Here is a 16,891-nt window from a genome sequence, read left to right on the forward strand (position 1 = left end):
CTGCAGGGTCAATCCCACTGTGGGCTACTCTCTGTTGGACTTGAATGATCCTTGTGAATCCCTTCCAGCTCAGAAGAGTCTGTGATTTAGTGATATCATTGGAGCTATTAGAGAGGTATGAAGCTATGGGTTGCTAGGATGTGAGGCTTTCCTCTAATGTCAGTGACCATCTTGTTGAATACCAAACAACACCATACTTAAGGAGAAATAGTTTTAGGGTAGAGGTCTGAAAGGATTTACATTCAAACTGTACACTTGAGTTACCAAAATAAGTCTTTAGTAGGACAATCCACTGCCAATACGGACAAGATTTGTATTATATAATTTCATTACTGAAAATGGATGAAATAATATTGTAGAATTAAGACATGCTCAAGGTGAGGAAAAAAGTGGTAACAGAAGGAAGCTCATTAGAGGCACTATTGGAGATGTTAAGGGTTTAAAGATTTTGTTTAAAAGAAAAATATAAGGCATGCATGGACATTTTAAAGACTTGGGAATATATTCAGCACTTTCATAAAATTGACATGATTTTAAAAGGGATCTCTTGTTGTTCTGCAAACAGTAAAAATCGATAACTTTGAAAAACTCTGTATATTTGACAAGTTTGTTGCATGTGGGTGCGTGTGTGCACACCTGCATTGACATATGCACGTGTACCAAAGGAGTTTGAAGGACCTAAAATGGAGAAAAAACTTCAATGATCCTGAAATGCTTGGCACATATGTGTGTGTCTGTATAGTTCCAAAATCACAGGCAGCTTGTATTAGAGAGCAAAAATATATACTATGTTTTTATGGTAAACAGACCCAAAATATACATTTAGGATATGATAATCAGATGCATAGAATAGAAAAACAAGCATCTGCAAGTACACTCAGGGGGTCTAAAATTTCTCATGCTCTTTTCAAAGAACATGGAAACAACTGCAGAGGGAAGAGTTTGTCCTGACATTTTGATCAGTGCTTTTTTTTTTTTTTTTTGCCTTGAACATAATTGCTTGTACTACTGCCTAGAGGGTACCTTATCCTCCGTGAATTCATGTTATTTTTAGTGCAGAATGGAATGTAGCACATTGCAAGCTTTTTAACTACCCCAAGGCACTGACTGTATAACCAAAATACATCTGAATCAGAGGTTTTTTGTATGTTTTAGAAGATAAATATTAAGACTCTTTACTTTTTTACCCTAGCAAGGGGGTTGGACAAGATGATCTTCCAACCCTAATGATCCTCTATTCTCACTGTGAATGATCTTATGATTTTCTCCTATCCCTGCTCATGTTTAGCCAAAACTGTCGCATTACTGTAAGCTTAGGGAGAGCCAGGGAAATTCCCACACAAATGCATAAAAATATGCATTCTCAGTCACACCTTAAAGAGAAAAAGGTATCTGCTGAAATTCTTACCATCTCTTACAAATTGCAACTTTCATCAAGCTTCCACAAGTATTTTTTCCCACTTATCTTCACTAATACTTAAATGCATTACAGGCTTTCAAGTCAGTTTTTCAAGGCAAACACATTCGAAACAGAAAATATGAGTGGCGCCAAATATAAATGTAAATCACATTGTGGCTCTCATGGAGAAAATCTGTTACAACTCCTGAACTCTTATACAAGCTGCAGCTTCAGCAAATGAGCTCTGAAAACTTGATCTCCCAGAACTGAACCAGAAAATAACTTTTTTCTGACATCAAGAAGGCATTTTAGAGAAGTTTGATGTAGATCTGTTGATATCACAATTCAAAGATTAAAAATAACAGACACCATTAACAGTTACAGTTCCTAGAGCCATTGCAAACAGCTTGATTGTATTTTCTCAACTCTTAAATCCACATTAGGAAAAAGCTTTTATTTTTGTACTGCTTCTGGCATCCCATGATGCCATAATTATACATTCAAATATCCTTCATAGCAGACAAGCTTTCCTCTCCTACCAGAACCAAGGTTAGGTAGAACTTTGCTTCACTCATAGTACTGGAGAACATGGACTTCAGTTTGGCTGACAGTCAGATTTTAACTCATCTTCCTTCTATGACAAGTTCTGCTGAAGACACCTATTAGCCCTCACCACTGTAAGGCTCTCACAGGGGCTTAATTATGAAGACTTCTTGACAGAAACTAATGGGTGAAATATTTATTCTTAGAAGCTCACAGTTAAAGAAAAATAAGCAGTACACTTAGTTCAGGTTGCTCCCTTTATTTGTTCTACAGACAATAATATAAAAAGGCAGCAGCAGGAGCATCTAGCAGAGGCTATAAAAATAGCATGTATTTTCACTAGAGAAAAAAAAATAGCATTTTTTTTCACTGTTTCAGTTGTTAGAACTGTTTTACATGAAGACATTACGAATATCGGAATGGCAAGAGTGTATAGAAGCCAAATTTCACAGCTTAGAAGCTAGAAATAGTGAAAAAAACAAACAAAAAATGAAAATGCATAAATATACAGGATGACTGCTTCACCAATCATCATGAATGCATAGTCAAGATGTCAGTAGTAAAACCTTGGCCTTCTCTTCCTGATATCTAATTTCAACAGAACAACAACAACAGAAAATCCCCTAACCTAGAAATGAGTTAAAAATCTGCAGCCATCCCAAGCACTGAAAGGAGAAAGATGCTATGTGTGCAAGAGACAAAATAGCTAATGGAAGATTAGGCTGCAGACATGACTTCTGTATTTCATTCTAGAAAGCATTATTAAAACATTTTTATCTCTCTGTCAGTGTGACTTTCATTTTGGACACCTAGTTTGTGTGAAAGCTTTGTCACACATCATGAATTTCAGCAATAGGTATGTGCCCGGGACACAGAAACACTTATAAAAGATTATTAGAAGGATGTTTTAGTCCAAAAAAGAGAGGAGTGAACATTCCCAGAGCAAGATCCAACTTGAAAAATGAGAGATACCCTTAAAAATGAGAGATTCAAAGAAACCAGCGCTGTATCTGTGGATTTATGGAAGCTCTCCTAATAAATAGATTATTGTTTTGTGAATTTCCAGCAGTGGATGGATGAGTAAACTCCTTTGATAATGACCATGGAGAAGTGATCATTGCCACTAAGAAATGTGTGGTCTAATGTAAAGGAAAGATGGAACTAACTGTTTCTGGATGTGAAAGAAAAACAGCAGTAGCTGAGAAAATAGGAATCATAATGGTGGTGAGTGAAGAAAGGTGATAAGCACATTGGGAAGAATAATACTGAAACAACATAGTAAATACAAAAAAAGGAATTCCAGTATCTTGGTATTGATGCAGCAACCCTTGTTAACATATCATTGCAGAGAATATAAAATGGATATCCTGAACATCATCGGCATAGCAGTGAGAGCCTCATTCTCAGGGGAAGCAATTATTTGTATCTTTGTCTTTTAAGACCAAATATAACTACAAAGTCTTAGTAGGATACACTAAAATGTGTGACAGCAACATTTCTGGCCCATTCCCATATCAAATGATGGATGTCTGGTTTCACACAGACCACACTGCTTTTGCCTCTCAGCATACCTTTTGCTCCACAAGTGAGACAGGGCCTGTACTACCTTCTGAACCAACTCAGGTGGAGGTCAGGAAACTCTACAAAGATCCTGTCAAATTTGTGTCACATTCCCTTAAAAAACTAACTGAAGTGCTAATGCCAGGGACCTGCTATTTTATGAACCTAAATTCACAAATGCAGGCTTTGTTTTCTGCTGTGAGTGAAGAGAGATGACCAGCTTTGAATGTTGACTTTTATCCTTTGTTGTCATTATCATCTAAGTCCCTAACCTAAATTAGGATCCCAGCCTAGGCACTTCACTAAGGTGCCTGCTGTTACACACTATGATTTTTGGTTTCATTAATGTGAAAGCACCCATATGATTAAATGCCAATGAAACACAGGTTCCTAATTCATTAAACTTGGGTATTTATGTCGTTTAATGTTATCCACTGAAAATCAGGCATTTTGCCTAATTAACTGTCTAGACTTCCCCTGTAACAGAAAAAAAAAGAGCACCCTACTTGGATGGGATGAGTCATGCCCTGGAGGGTAACTATGACTACAGGCAAATGCAGATGACTAGCTTAGATGACATGCCTAACTTTTTGCATGGTTAAAAAAGTGACATGAATTCTGTCCCTTGACACTTTAGAAAACTCCAACCTTTATCTAAATGAATGAGAATTCTTTTCCTTGAATATAAGTGTTCAAAAACTTGAAGATAGCTGCTTCTAAACTCCTGAGAGCTGGATTAAATATAAAAACACTAAAACTTTTGTTATGATGCTTATTGCATAAGCATACAGAATTATCATTTTTTTTCAGTGTATGTCAGAAGATAATCTTATTTCTATTTTATAAATAATTGCATTTAAGTGCATAAAGTTTGTTACTCTTGGGAGATTTACATGGATTAAAACGTGAATCCAATTGCTCTGAGTTAGCAATGAAAAGTATAGACACTGGAATCAAAGTAATAATTGCAAAATCAACAAATGATTGCACCTGAATTTACGATCAGAAGTACAAATTGTGCTGTTTCTCTTTGGCTTAGAGGAAAACAAATCTGAATACTATAGGAATCACTGTAAGAAAATTTTATGTTTGCTCTGGGGATGTAAATTTGTATTGTTTGGCATATAAATACTGCTTTAGTTTATAAAAATTCCAACTCTATAAGCAAATAAGTATATAAGGGTTTTCAAAAATCAGGAGGATACTGTGGTGATCAGTCATGCAACAATAAAAATATTTTACTGTACTTTATATAAATATTTGATTTGAAACTTCTATTCAAATGCACTTTAGAGAAAAATGTAAAAGGACTCAGCACTATCTCTTTAGAGACTGACTTGCTTTGTCTTGACTAAAATTAACCAAAATTCCACTTATGTATTCTTGCATAAAAGGGAAGTAGTGTCAAATTCATATTTAGAATACATGTGCCAGAATTAGCTTTACCAAAGTTCAGACATCAGATACTCTCTCTTTAGATAGCAGGCTGCTGAAACTCTTATTATAAATCAGGGATTTTTTAATTTGAGTAGTGAAGAAGGAAAAGTAACTGTGTAGTGATAACAAAAAAAGGATTAATTGCTATGTTTCCCTGACAACAAGAATAGAAAAAATAGAGTAGATAAGATAAGAGTGATTAACACATAAATATTTATTAGGTTTTTAAAATTCTTTTCAAAGATGTCTATACTCTGGTGCCATAGTCTGGAAAATTAGGTGGCAGTAGATTCCAGTATAGACTTCCACATTGCCTCCATCACCATCCCCACTACCACCACCAAAAATCTCTAAGCATTACAGAATGAGACTCCATGATAGCTCTGCCATTTTTGATGGCACTCAAATCCTAATTTACTTTATTCTACTGCAATTGCTCCTTCTTATGAGATAGATTGCCTAATGGATTCCTTTTATTTATTTTATGCTTTTGCTGTAAAAGCTCTGCAAAGACCTCTAAAGTTTGCTTAACTGCCTCTTTTTCATAAAGCTTCTAAGCATTTCAAAATGTGACTCTGAACCACTGGCATCAAATTGAAGTGTTCAGACATTAAACATTCTTGAAAACAAGAATCTATCTCAACAGAAAAAAGCAGAAAAGAATCTATCATTATCTCCAAGCTTCTTTATGGAAATTTCTGTTTTCAACATCAAAGATTTAAAAGTGAGATTTAAGAGAGAAAATTAAGATGGAAAAAATCTGTTACTTTTCAAATATAATTCTAAAGGCAGTTTATTAAAAAAAATATGTATACTATATGTAGAAATAGATACATACCATGATATATAGGTGTCTGTGTATGTGTGTGTGTGCGTGTGTGTGTGTGTGTGTATATAAACACATATTATATATAATGATCTATAGGTACATATACACACATATATATGTATCTCTGAAAGCACTTGCTGCTTTGATATGGATTTAAGAGAAAAAGAAATTATATGTATTTCATGGTGTGAAGCAGGGCTGGAGGGAAAGGAACATGTACATTTGGTAAGTACCTTCGCTGGTGAGCATCTGAATTAAATGAAATTAAAAGAAAAATGTCCCTGCTGCATATTGTTGTTTACTCCTCCAAGAATTTCTGTTGCCAGGTAGTAAAGAATGGGGAAAATATTTTTAGTTTTGGATGCCATCTGTACTAATGTTGTGAGTGTGCACTAGTGAGCACAGACAGCACATGTGTGGTATGACAGAAATCTGATGTTCCTTAAGAGATTTTCTCTTTCAAGCAGAGAACTACACTTATGTGAGATTTCAACAATTTAAAAGTGGATGTATGTTCCTGATTGACTCAAGGGGCCCAAGACCTAAACCTGACTTTTTTTGATTCCTCATCATACTGGGAATTTCTGTATGAAGCTAGGGATGTCACTTCAGGTTTAATTTTCAGTTGGAAAATAGGGACTCAAAAATCTTGTCTGACACAAACTCTAAGAGAAACCATCCAAACTTAGTGAGGTAAGCTGGGTTTGTTATTACAAGCATAAGGTAAACAAAGAAAATTTTATACTTTATATTGTTAGAATTATATATAGATATAAAACCCCCATATATTTTATGGTGGAATTCCAGGAAATAGGATTACAGAGGTAAGATTACATGGTCAGGGGAGTCAGACCATGGCTCATGCTCAGAGATGCTTGAGATACTTGCTCTTTCCCTTGTGGAATTATAAAACAGTAAAATGGCCATGCACATGGTTTTAGCAACCAATGGGCTCATCCTTATGGTGTTTGCAAATTTTTTCTGAAATCCAGTTCAGATTATGAAACACTAGGGATGTAAGAATGAGTGTTACTAGGTTAGATCAAAGGTCCACCTGTCCAGTACCCTTTTTAGGAGAAGGACCAGCCAAAGGATTCTGATACAAGAACAGATCAAAGACAGACTAGTCTTATTTCCTGTCTGCTTTCCCAGGAAAAGTGGGATATGCACTTGAGAAGCAATGCCATAAAGTTTTCATTGCTGTAAACCACAGATTATGCTGCAGATGAAGGAAAGATAGTTCATACAGTGAGGGTGGCTTGGGGCTGGTTTCAAATTTTCCTTTAGCTGCCCCATAAAAAAAAAAAAGTCTTTCAAAACTGCCCTCCAAATGTATCCGCTACTCTTCAGTGACTAGAGAAGGAAATCCACATGAATATTTCAAACTGCACATACAAAGTTATAATATATTGGTGAAGTGAGGTGAATTCTACCCAGGTGTTCAAACTTTCATTAAATTTTTAAGGAACTTCACTGGCTGCAAAAGCTGTTAAAGGAGAATAATCCCAGAATGGAGTAGTCAACAAGGCAAACATGAGTTTCTCCATATAGAATGAAGCTATGGGAAACCTAAAGGTTTAAAAAATTCTGATAGGAAACAAAAAAAACATAAAAAATAAAGCCATAGTAAGGAGTAGGCATAAAACTAGACAAGAATAATACATATACAGGCTTTTATACTGATAATAAAACTGTAAAACCCCCCAAAGTTGCATTAGAATTTCTGTTATTAAAACTCCACAGTGTTGACACAAAACACATCTCAGGAACCTGGTAGAAGAAACAGGCAGTAGAATCCTACAGAATCAGACTAGGCAGAACAGGCAATGTATTATCCAGGTGGAGAGTACCTGGCACCAGTGAAAGACTGGTGCCAAACATTACAGGAATTCTTCAATCAATGCAGTGAATAAGGTAAATGCATATAAAACCAGCACAGGATCCACATGCATTGAAACTGTGTCTCAAACTGGAAGAAATATTCTGTACATGTGTGGATTATAAATGAGGATTATAAAGTAATTTCAAAATGCAAAATAGTGTTCAAAGCCAAAAGACAAGCAGTAATAACACCGGGAAGTTTTCATTTACCCTCATGTATGTTTAGGAAAGGCAAGAAGAAAGATATTAACTTTTTACTCATAAGTGACTCCTTGCTGACTTATGTAGCCAGAGAGCAACTAAGTGAAGAAGTATCTCCTGTTTTAGTACTGGGCAAGATCTATCTCGTGGCATAAATATCAAAAGGCTATTCTGTAACAGTGATAAAAATGGTCTTATATTCAAATCTTACTTTACAAGTAGAAGGTCAAATCCATCTATTACACTGAATTTGAATTTAAAAAATACATTAAATCATAAAGCTTTTGAAAAGAAATTTAAAGGAATGGACAAATGACAGAAACTGGGAAGCAGGGTGGGGGGGGGTGTATGGAGTAGCTTCAAATATCCTGTTTTATTAGCAGAGATATCCTGTTTTATCTACCAGCTACAGAAAAAAACTCCAAGAAGGTCAATAAGACCAGCAAGGCCAAATTGAGTGTAAAGAAGACTTAAAGGTAAATGGATATGTTTCAGAAAAGAAAGCAATCTGTTAAGCAAAGAATAGAGAAAAAAAAACCAACATAAATTTTAGTGATTTTTTGGTATAAAAATAATGGCACATCATGAAAGACTTTGAGGGAATAGTTTCTAAATAAATAAACTCTAATTAGAAAGCTTTTAAGGGCATAAGGAAAGCAGGAAGTCTTAAAGAGCAACAGACTATTAATTGAGTGTGTTCTGAAAAATAAAACCGAAGCAAGAAATTAAACAGTGTTGGCCATAGACAGGGTCAAAGAAGGCCCTAAACTGTGCCAAAGACTGATCTACAAAAGTGTCAGGAGAAAAGTTTTTTGAAGATAACTAACACAAGCTCAATTTGTTACTCCCTATCACCTGACAGCACTTTCTCAAGACTTCTAAAGGATCTCAGAGACAGCAAGGCTGACATGCAGCAGTGGTAGATAATTTGTAACCTAAATAAACTCTGGAGTGAGAGGAAAGGAAAGTGGCAAATGTGACTAACTTTAAAAGAGGGATTCAGGGTAGAGCATGAGAAGTGAGAACCTAATCAGTCTGACTTAATATCTAGGCAAGTTGATAAAAATATGTAGCAATGGAATCAGTAAATATGTGGAAAATATAATGGCAAAAGTTAAAACAGCTGCTTCAAGAGAAAGTCATGCTTCAAAATCTGTTAAGGGTGATGAATTTCCTAAAAAGAAAGTCAGTGCTTTATCACAAAAGGCAGAAGAAATCAAAGAAATCCTCACAGTTTCTTTTTTAACTTTAGGACAATAGTTTGAGGACAGTGTGCAGAAGACAGGCACAGATGAGAAGGAAGTCAGGATTGTAGTTGATAGATTTCTTGTACCTAAATTTAATATCTTCTGTATAACTGATGTACTGAATGCCAGAAGAAAGGGCTGCATGGCAAGATGAGCAGGATCAACCATTCCTGGAATCTCAGTTATATGTTAGGGTCAGCCTGGATCACTGCAGAGCATCAAGTTTACTGCACAGCTAGATGGTGACTATGAGCTATAGCACAAACACTTTTCACTTGAGCTATGATGGCAGACATAGACAAGAGGATGAGATGTGGCAAAGGCTGGGAGATGCATTGCAAACAATTAGAGCTGTAAGGATACAGAGAATGATTCTGTTCTTAAACCAGCTGAATGGTGTCTTAGAAAAGCAGATTCTATTCTTATGTGTACCTGTGCTGCTAAGTAAATCACCTAAATTAATCTTTCACAAGTTTTATGTTTGTTCTACATACTTACGAGGGGTACTATAAAAAAACAGAAAGGAGATTAATTGTTTTTTCTTCGTAGTAAAGCCTGAATACTCTGCAATAAATAATGCACAGGATCACACACTGTACAATAAATGGACTAGTGGATTATTAAAATGAGTTCTATCCACTCTTTGCACGGAGGCAAGACTTTTGGAAGTAATATTATGTAATGGAGTAATTAAACACTGAATCACGATGTAAATCCTTAACTAAATTTGCACTGGCATATTTAATTCTAAAGGTTTGCTTTCTTTTAAATAAACTATATTATGATAGAATCTTCTAGTCTTTTAATGCATTTTTGCTTTTATTTATTCATATTTAAATACATTTACTGAAGCAACATGAATAACAAGTTTCAACATATTTTACATTCTAGAGTATATAGCAAATATTAACTAATTAGTCCTTTACCAATAATCTGAAAGTTACATAATAAAATTTGTCTTATCAAGTTCCAGAAAAGAAATTAAATCATAACTAAGAACACAACTTAAAAGGGATTATTAGGTCGGTGTGATTTTTGGCACAGATATATTCTCCTTCCTTCCTAGAAAATCATTCAGTGTTTCATCATCTGAAAATGCCTGGGACTTGAGCTTTACAGCCCACAAAAGCAGAGAAAAACAAACATCTCCAAGGATGGAGAACATTACAATGTCACAATTTTCAGCCAATGAATGTCTTTCACATTAACAGCTTGAATTATTTGACTTCTCTCTTAGAATGGCATACATCTTTTAATTATAGATGTCAAATTTTTTTCTGTGCAGCAATACAGATTTATTTTTTTATAGAAATGGTCTTGATCAGAACATAACAATTACCTTATAATCCTGCTTATTCCTTAAATCCATTTTTTATTGAAAATTCACAATATCATTCAATTAAGAAAGCTCTTTCTTGCTTTATCTTCTGAGATAAGACAAGCAATATTTCAGCACAGTAGAGCACAGTCACCATCAGCACTGAACCTGAGATACCATCGTATTTACCCCTCAGGAAACCTTTCTGTTCTAGACACTTAAGCAGCTGTATATTCATTCCAATTATCTCACATCACTGAGCTCCAGGAACTGACCCCTTGCCTCTTTTCATCTTAGGCATTTTTAAAATATGCAACCCTTTGTACAACATTCATTTGTTTGCATACCAGAAGGGAATGCATTCAATAGAACTGAGTAACACTCTGTGAAGAGACACTACTGCTCAAGAAAACATTCCAAAAACATGAGTACAAATGAACCAATGTCAGCCACCTTGGACATTTTCATGCATCAGAATGGTCTATAATATGCATTATAATGCATGTAGAACTTATATAACCATTACGCCAGCCAACCCAGCTGGTATTTCCAAAGGCAAAGTGCTGTGCTCTTGTTAGATGTCCTCTTGGGTCATGGAGTGGCATGGTAGCTAGAAGGCCTAGTGGCTGGGGCAGCAGTTTTGTTCTGGCCCAGCACCACTCTGATGTAGCTATACTGCTACAGTCTCAAAGCTATGAAGTTGAGAGATTTAAAAAAAATATATATTTATGTCTCCCATTTACGTGTTCTCCATTGCTATCACAGAGACAGAATTCCTACCAGGCTAATAAAATTTCAGACTGAAATGTGGCAAGCATTGCCAGTGGTAGTCTCTCATTACTGCTTTTTGTTCACCACTTCCAAAGCAGGCGGCTAAAGCACAAAGCCATGCTGCTGCCATTTAATAGGCAAAGTTGTGGACTTTTAAAGTGGTTTATGAATCAAAGATGTTTCACACAAAAGCCACTGGATTGCACAACTCAGGCTCTTCACTTCGGAAATCTGATTTGTGCTCCTAACTCACACAGACAATATGAAAAAATTTCCTGTAAGATTATCAGTATGATTTGACATTGCTTACCACACATCTGAGACATTTTCATTTCAGATAATTTTACCTCTTCAGACTGGTAAAGAGAAAAATGAATGCCTTTGATTTAGCCTACTCAGTTTGCATACTCAAGACTGTCCTGCCATCCCAAAATCATCTGTAAGATTTCTCACTTATGTAAACTCATGAACTGAAATCCAGTATTTGCATTTCATTCTGACAGAAAATATGTGTCCTTTTAACTTATTTCAAGTTTGCAATACATATGGATATTTACTACTGCAACAGCAAAAGCAGCATTCATTTCTGGATTGAATTCTATAAAGAAAAAATAAAAGTATATAATGTCATTTAGAACTTTAATGTAAAATATATCAATTGTCTATGTGATTATATTTCAAGAATTGAATGAACATAATTCTATGGCAATTGTTAATGCACATGAAAGATGAACAAAAGCAGCAAATGATGGCTATAAGCCAAATATTACCGAAGAAGTTCCCATGTGTTAGCTTATGCTGTTTCATACATGAAATAGGAAAATGTTGATGACTTTGTACAGATTAAAGCACAACTATATATTTATTTAAAAGCTATGGATACCTTCCTCTCTGGTGGTTTGTGCACAAGGGCAGAAAGGCCAACCTGAATTCTGTATTTCCATTTGTTTTATGTGATTGACATTTGGGGTTTCAAGCATGAGAGAATGACTTCTTGGTTCCCAAATGAGGAGAATCAATCAAGCAAGTTAACTCCTCCAAGCATCTTTAGCCCTCCCCTAACACATTGACCAGAGAATGCTCTAATGCTTCCTAACTGTGGACCCTCTCCCACTACCGTTCCCTGCAGTGGAGCTGTGCTGTGCTCATAAAGCATGGACAGGGATATCTTTCACTATGTTATAAGCATAAAGATGGCCTAGCTATGATTTTGATTTTTTTTTTTTTATTACAAGAGTATCTAAATTGAATTTGATTGACTGCTACACCAAATTTCTACATCTCTTTTACAGTATCTTAATTTTTCCTTAAGGTGTGTGTGATAGTATGCTATCTAACAAAATACTGCTATTCACTTCCACATCTACTGTTTTGTTCATTGTGATGAAGATGTTTCCCAGATTTTGCCACACAAAATACCAGTAAAGCAAAATGCCTTATTGAAACTACTTTCAAGCACAATAAAAATGTGTTCTTACTTGTTTAAGTTTCTTTAGATCTTCATCAAGTTCCAAGTTGTCCAAAATAACAGCAACAAACAAGCTGAGTAGAATCTACAAAACAATTGTAAGTGATTTGTTGAAGTTTATCTTATTTTTCTTACGAAGTATTATTTAATAACATGGAAAAACGACAGCCTTACTGATGTAAAGGGAATTCTTGCCTTTGACATCTGTTGAACTAATATCACCTGCTACTATATATCTGCTAGCCCTTTTGCAAGTAGTAAACTGTTTTTTATCTTGCCATACAATTATTATGAGTTTAAAAATGCTAAAGTCTAAGGTTTATGACCAATGAATTATATATGTTTAACAATATACTCACCAAAACGTACTTTGCGTGAAGAGAAAATTAAATTAATCAGAAATAATAACAAAAAACAACAACAATAATAATAACAACATCAATAACAACAACAACAGCAATATTAAAAGAAAAAGGTTTTGCAAAGCAAAATCCTAAAACATCTTGTAAAGCTGAAGTGGTTTTCAATTAAGGTGTGAAATTTTAGTCACCTGGCAGTCATTTACTTTATGGACTTCCTTTATGCTCAGAGTGCCTCTGTGAAAAGTAGCTAACTCCACTTTAGAAGAAAAGTAAGCAGCTTCATTATTTGAATGCATCACATGTACAGGAAACTCATGTCACAGAAGAGGAAAATCAAGTGCCTCAATTTACTCAACATTAAATATTGTTTAGATATGTTTCTGGGAGACAGAATCCAGGGAGAAATAAAAGTGTGCATCAGTATCAGATCATTACATTTCCCTTGCATACAGATGCTGACCAGAGGCCAAAGGAGCTAAAAATGTGACTGATATAGGTGAGAAGCAGACAGGATTAGGAGTATGGCAGGTGAGAGAGGATACCACTGTTCAGCATATATTATCATACAACTTCTATCTAAGACAGTAAATATATGTACACATGCATAAGTCAACAGCTGCCAGCAATTGCCAAGGTTTTAGTCTCTGAAGTTCAATGTAAACATCATCAAAAGCACTGAGCTTCTACAGGCAAGCACCAATTTCTGATATACCAGAAAGGTGCCAGAAAGTATCCTAACTAGTTTTTTAAAAGGAGTTACAGGCCTGGAATTTTTCTGTGGTCTTGGATCACGGAGTGACAACCCAAGCAAATATATCCTTCCACCACTACTTGTAAATGAACTGCAAGTTTGCCTGTCACACTGGAAATTTATTCCCCATACAGAAGACAAAATTTAAGTGGCTTAATACACCACACAAGGAGTTTGGAAATTAAACTGCATCTAAGTTGAGTGGATCTTATTCCAAGGCAGGAATTTCTTTTGTTCCATAAACTATAAAAGTACAGAAGACATAGGAAGGACTCTGGCCCATATATCTAAAAAATGTCAGTGCTCAGAAAAAAAAAATAAAAATCTTTTAACAAGAAGCTGGCTTCAGCTGGGATTAGAAGAATTCCAGGCAGCACCCTCCAGTACCTTGAACATCCCAGTGACCATACTGACACAAATGGATCAACACTCACTGGATAATCACCCCCAGGATCCTGGACATTTCATGATTTAGACTGATGCTGCTGGAACAATGCTGAAACCAGGCTCAGCATCCACCCAGCTGGATGAATGCTGGAAGCAGCACTAGTAATCCATTTTGCTCTCTTTTTGTGTCTCTCTTTCTGTCTTTAATTCATGTATACTTCTTTAATGTCTCTTTTCCCTTTCACCTTACTCCATTATCCAAAACCCACTGCCATGTGCTTATATAGTAGGTCAGGGACTAACTAACAGGATCTAATTTCCATGCCAAGTGGAACTTTCTGACTGTTTGTGGACTCTCTGACCCTTGTCATTCCTTACGACAAACAAGCATTTATGAAAACTACTTTGATCCCTAGTTGCTAAGGAAGAATTTTGCTATAATTCTGTTAAGATTTTACAGTATGGTGTTTCGCTTTAGATATCCTGTTCATTCTATGATGCTTAGTACATGCTGCTCAAAGCATACCAGTTAAGGAAGTTCAGTTCCATGCTAAAAAGTCCAGTATTCATTAAATAGATCACCCCTTACAGTCTTCCTGATTCATGCACTGATATGTATCAAGGCAAAACTTTCTTTAACTCCCTTTTGCTTTTTTCATACAAGAAGCAAAGAAAATGTACCACAAAAGAAAACTTACATGCAAACTTGTTATTTGTTTAACTTCCTCTGTCACCATCTCAACTAATTACAGTCCTTGTTTCCAAGAGAGTGAGTCTTTTTTGGGCTTCAATTTTTCTTTGCCTTCTTATGTGAAACCTAATAATTTCTTTCCAAGTCTCTACAGTCTGCTATGCCAAATGCCTGCAATTATCACTCTCAATTCTAATTGTCCCCCCTTTTCTGGTTGGTGAAAGTAATTTCTTCATTTGATTTTACTCTTGTTATTCTCTGATGCCTGTTTATTCTTAGAATGCTTCTTTTTGGTTTTAGTAGCAGCCCAACCATTTTCGTGTTCCTTTAGCAGTTCCATGTTATTTTGTTTTAAATTTCTTTTGCATACAGACAACTCTGTCCTACTGAGTTTTCCCTTCCAAGGTCTGAGGAAGATCTTAGAATTGAAACCAAAATTTCATAAGCCCAGATAATTCTGCAAAATTGTCTTTGCAGGGTTTCTTCATTTATGTAGAATTTGCATAGGTGAATGAGAACAAAAGTGTTCCTTATGGGGCAAAGCAAGGACTGTGTATTTAAATGCAAATTCCCTGCAAAAGGACTGAGGTTGCTGTACAGAAAAGTGACTTCGCTCCTAGCAAAATCAGTGCTTGCAGTAAACAAATAGAGAAGTCCCAGATGATTCTTTCAAAATAAGGAACATAAAACAGAATACTAAAATTGCTCTTACAGCTAAATTATTTCTCAATTAAGATGTGAATTTTTAGCAGAGAGGTCACTTTACACAATTTTACTTTATGGACTTGCTTAATACTCATCTAAGAAGTAAAAATGAATTACTGATTAGAAAATATTCTTGATGAAGAATCAAAAAAACATCAATAAGATTCTCTTACCAGTTGCTGCTTTCAAATCTATGACCAAAAACTTACTTTCCTTTTGCTTTATAACCTCAATTCCCAAGGAGTTCAAAAGATCACTCTAGCATGAAAAGTTTTTTTTTCTAACCCTTGTGAGCAAATTACATGTCTTATGATACATACATTTATTTGGCTTATACTTTTATGTGATTAACCAGCTCTAAAAACAGGAAATGCACTTTACTGTCATTTATAAAGTGGTCAAGTTTTCAATCCATATGAAGGAAACTATTGCACCCACAATTGTAGTCCAGCTATTCAGTCTTTAGAAGTGAAATGAGATATAGCGTAAAGTAAAATAAGTAAATAGAAGCTGGTGGAGATTGTAGACATACAGTTGGTACCTTATGTGAGTAGACATCTGAGCAAAGAAAGAAAATGGAATGAAAAAAGTGAAAATAAGACTAAGTGCATCAAAACCTGCAGTGAATGGAAAATAAAAAATGAGCAATAGAAGGAGTGAATTAAGGGTACATAAAATGGTTATTTTCCTGGTTGTGGTATTTTCTCTGTGTTGGTATTAAAATAAAGTAACAAGCCCTTATTGATAAACAAAGAGAGTTTTCCTTCCCATTTCTCTATGAAAGAATGTAATAATTGCGTTTGAAATACATACAGAAAAAAAAAATTGGCTTTTGTTTTTTTTATATAATCTACATTTCTGTTTGCATGCAGAAAATGCTATATTAGTTCTCATCATTCATTGCTTGATATACTATATAATATATTTTCCATGCATTGATTTTGTATCAGGCAACAGGACAGTAGGGATGACTAGTTAAGAGTTTATATGGTAAGGTTTTACATTTCTCACTTTAATTGCTGTTGCAAAGAGAACACAATGAAAGCTGAGGAGACAAGTTCTACGTGACAAATAAAAGCACTTAACTCTGAAATCATTAGAACTGTGAAGGTGCAAGGCAGATAACAATTATATTGTTAGCCTGGCAGTGTGACTTGGATCTAAGAAGAACAACACCTCACACCAGAACAAAGGCCACCACCTCGTGTCACATGGCTGAAAGGTAAATTTATTCTGCCACATCTGTGAACTAAAAGCTGCCTATGCTAAAAATGAGCATCGCAATTAGTTTTAACTAGCTGAGACTAATAAGTAATACAAGAGCTATGAGAGTAATTCCAA

The 16,891-nt window shown here is 35.2% G+C and overlaps 1 protein-coding gene across 1 annotated transcript in view; it reads right to left on the reverse strand.

Annotated features, from left to right (window-relative positions):
• The window catches only part of NALCN (sodium leak channel, non-selective), a 225,785-nt gene that overhangs the window by 74,624 nt on the left and 134,270 nt on the right, over window positions 1-16,891 (reverse strand). The window contains exon 15 of the mRNA XM_059839301.1: window positions 12,665-12,739. Coding sequence (XP_059695284.1) covers window positions 12,665-12,739 — 75 coding nt within the window. The remainder of the gene's footprint in view (window positions 1-12,664; window positions 12,740-16,891) is intronic.

Source organism: Haemorhous mexicanus, chromosome 2 (genome assembly GCF_027477595.1).
Source record: "Haemorhous mexicanus isolate bHaeMex1 chromosome 2, bHaeMex1.pri, whole genome shotgun sequence".
Lineage (NCBI taxonomy): Eukaryota > Metazoa > Chordata > Aves > Passeriformes > Fringillidae > Haemorhous > Haemorhous mexicanus.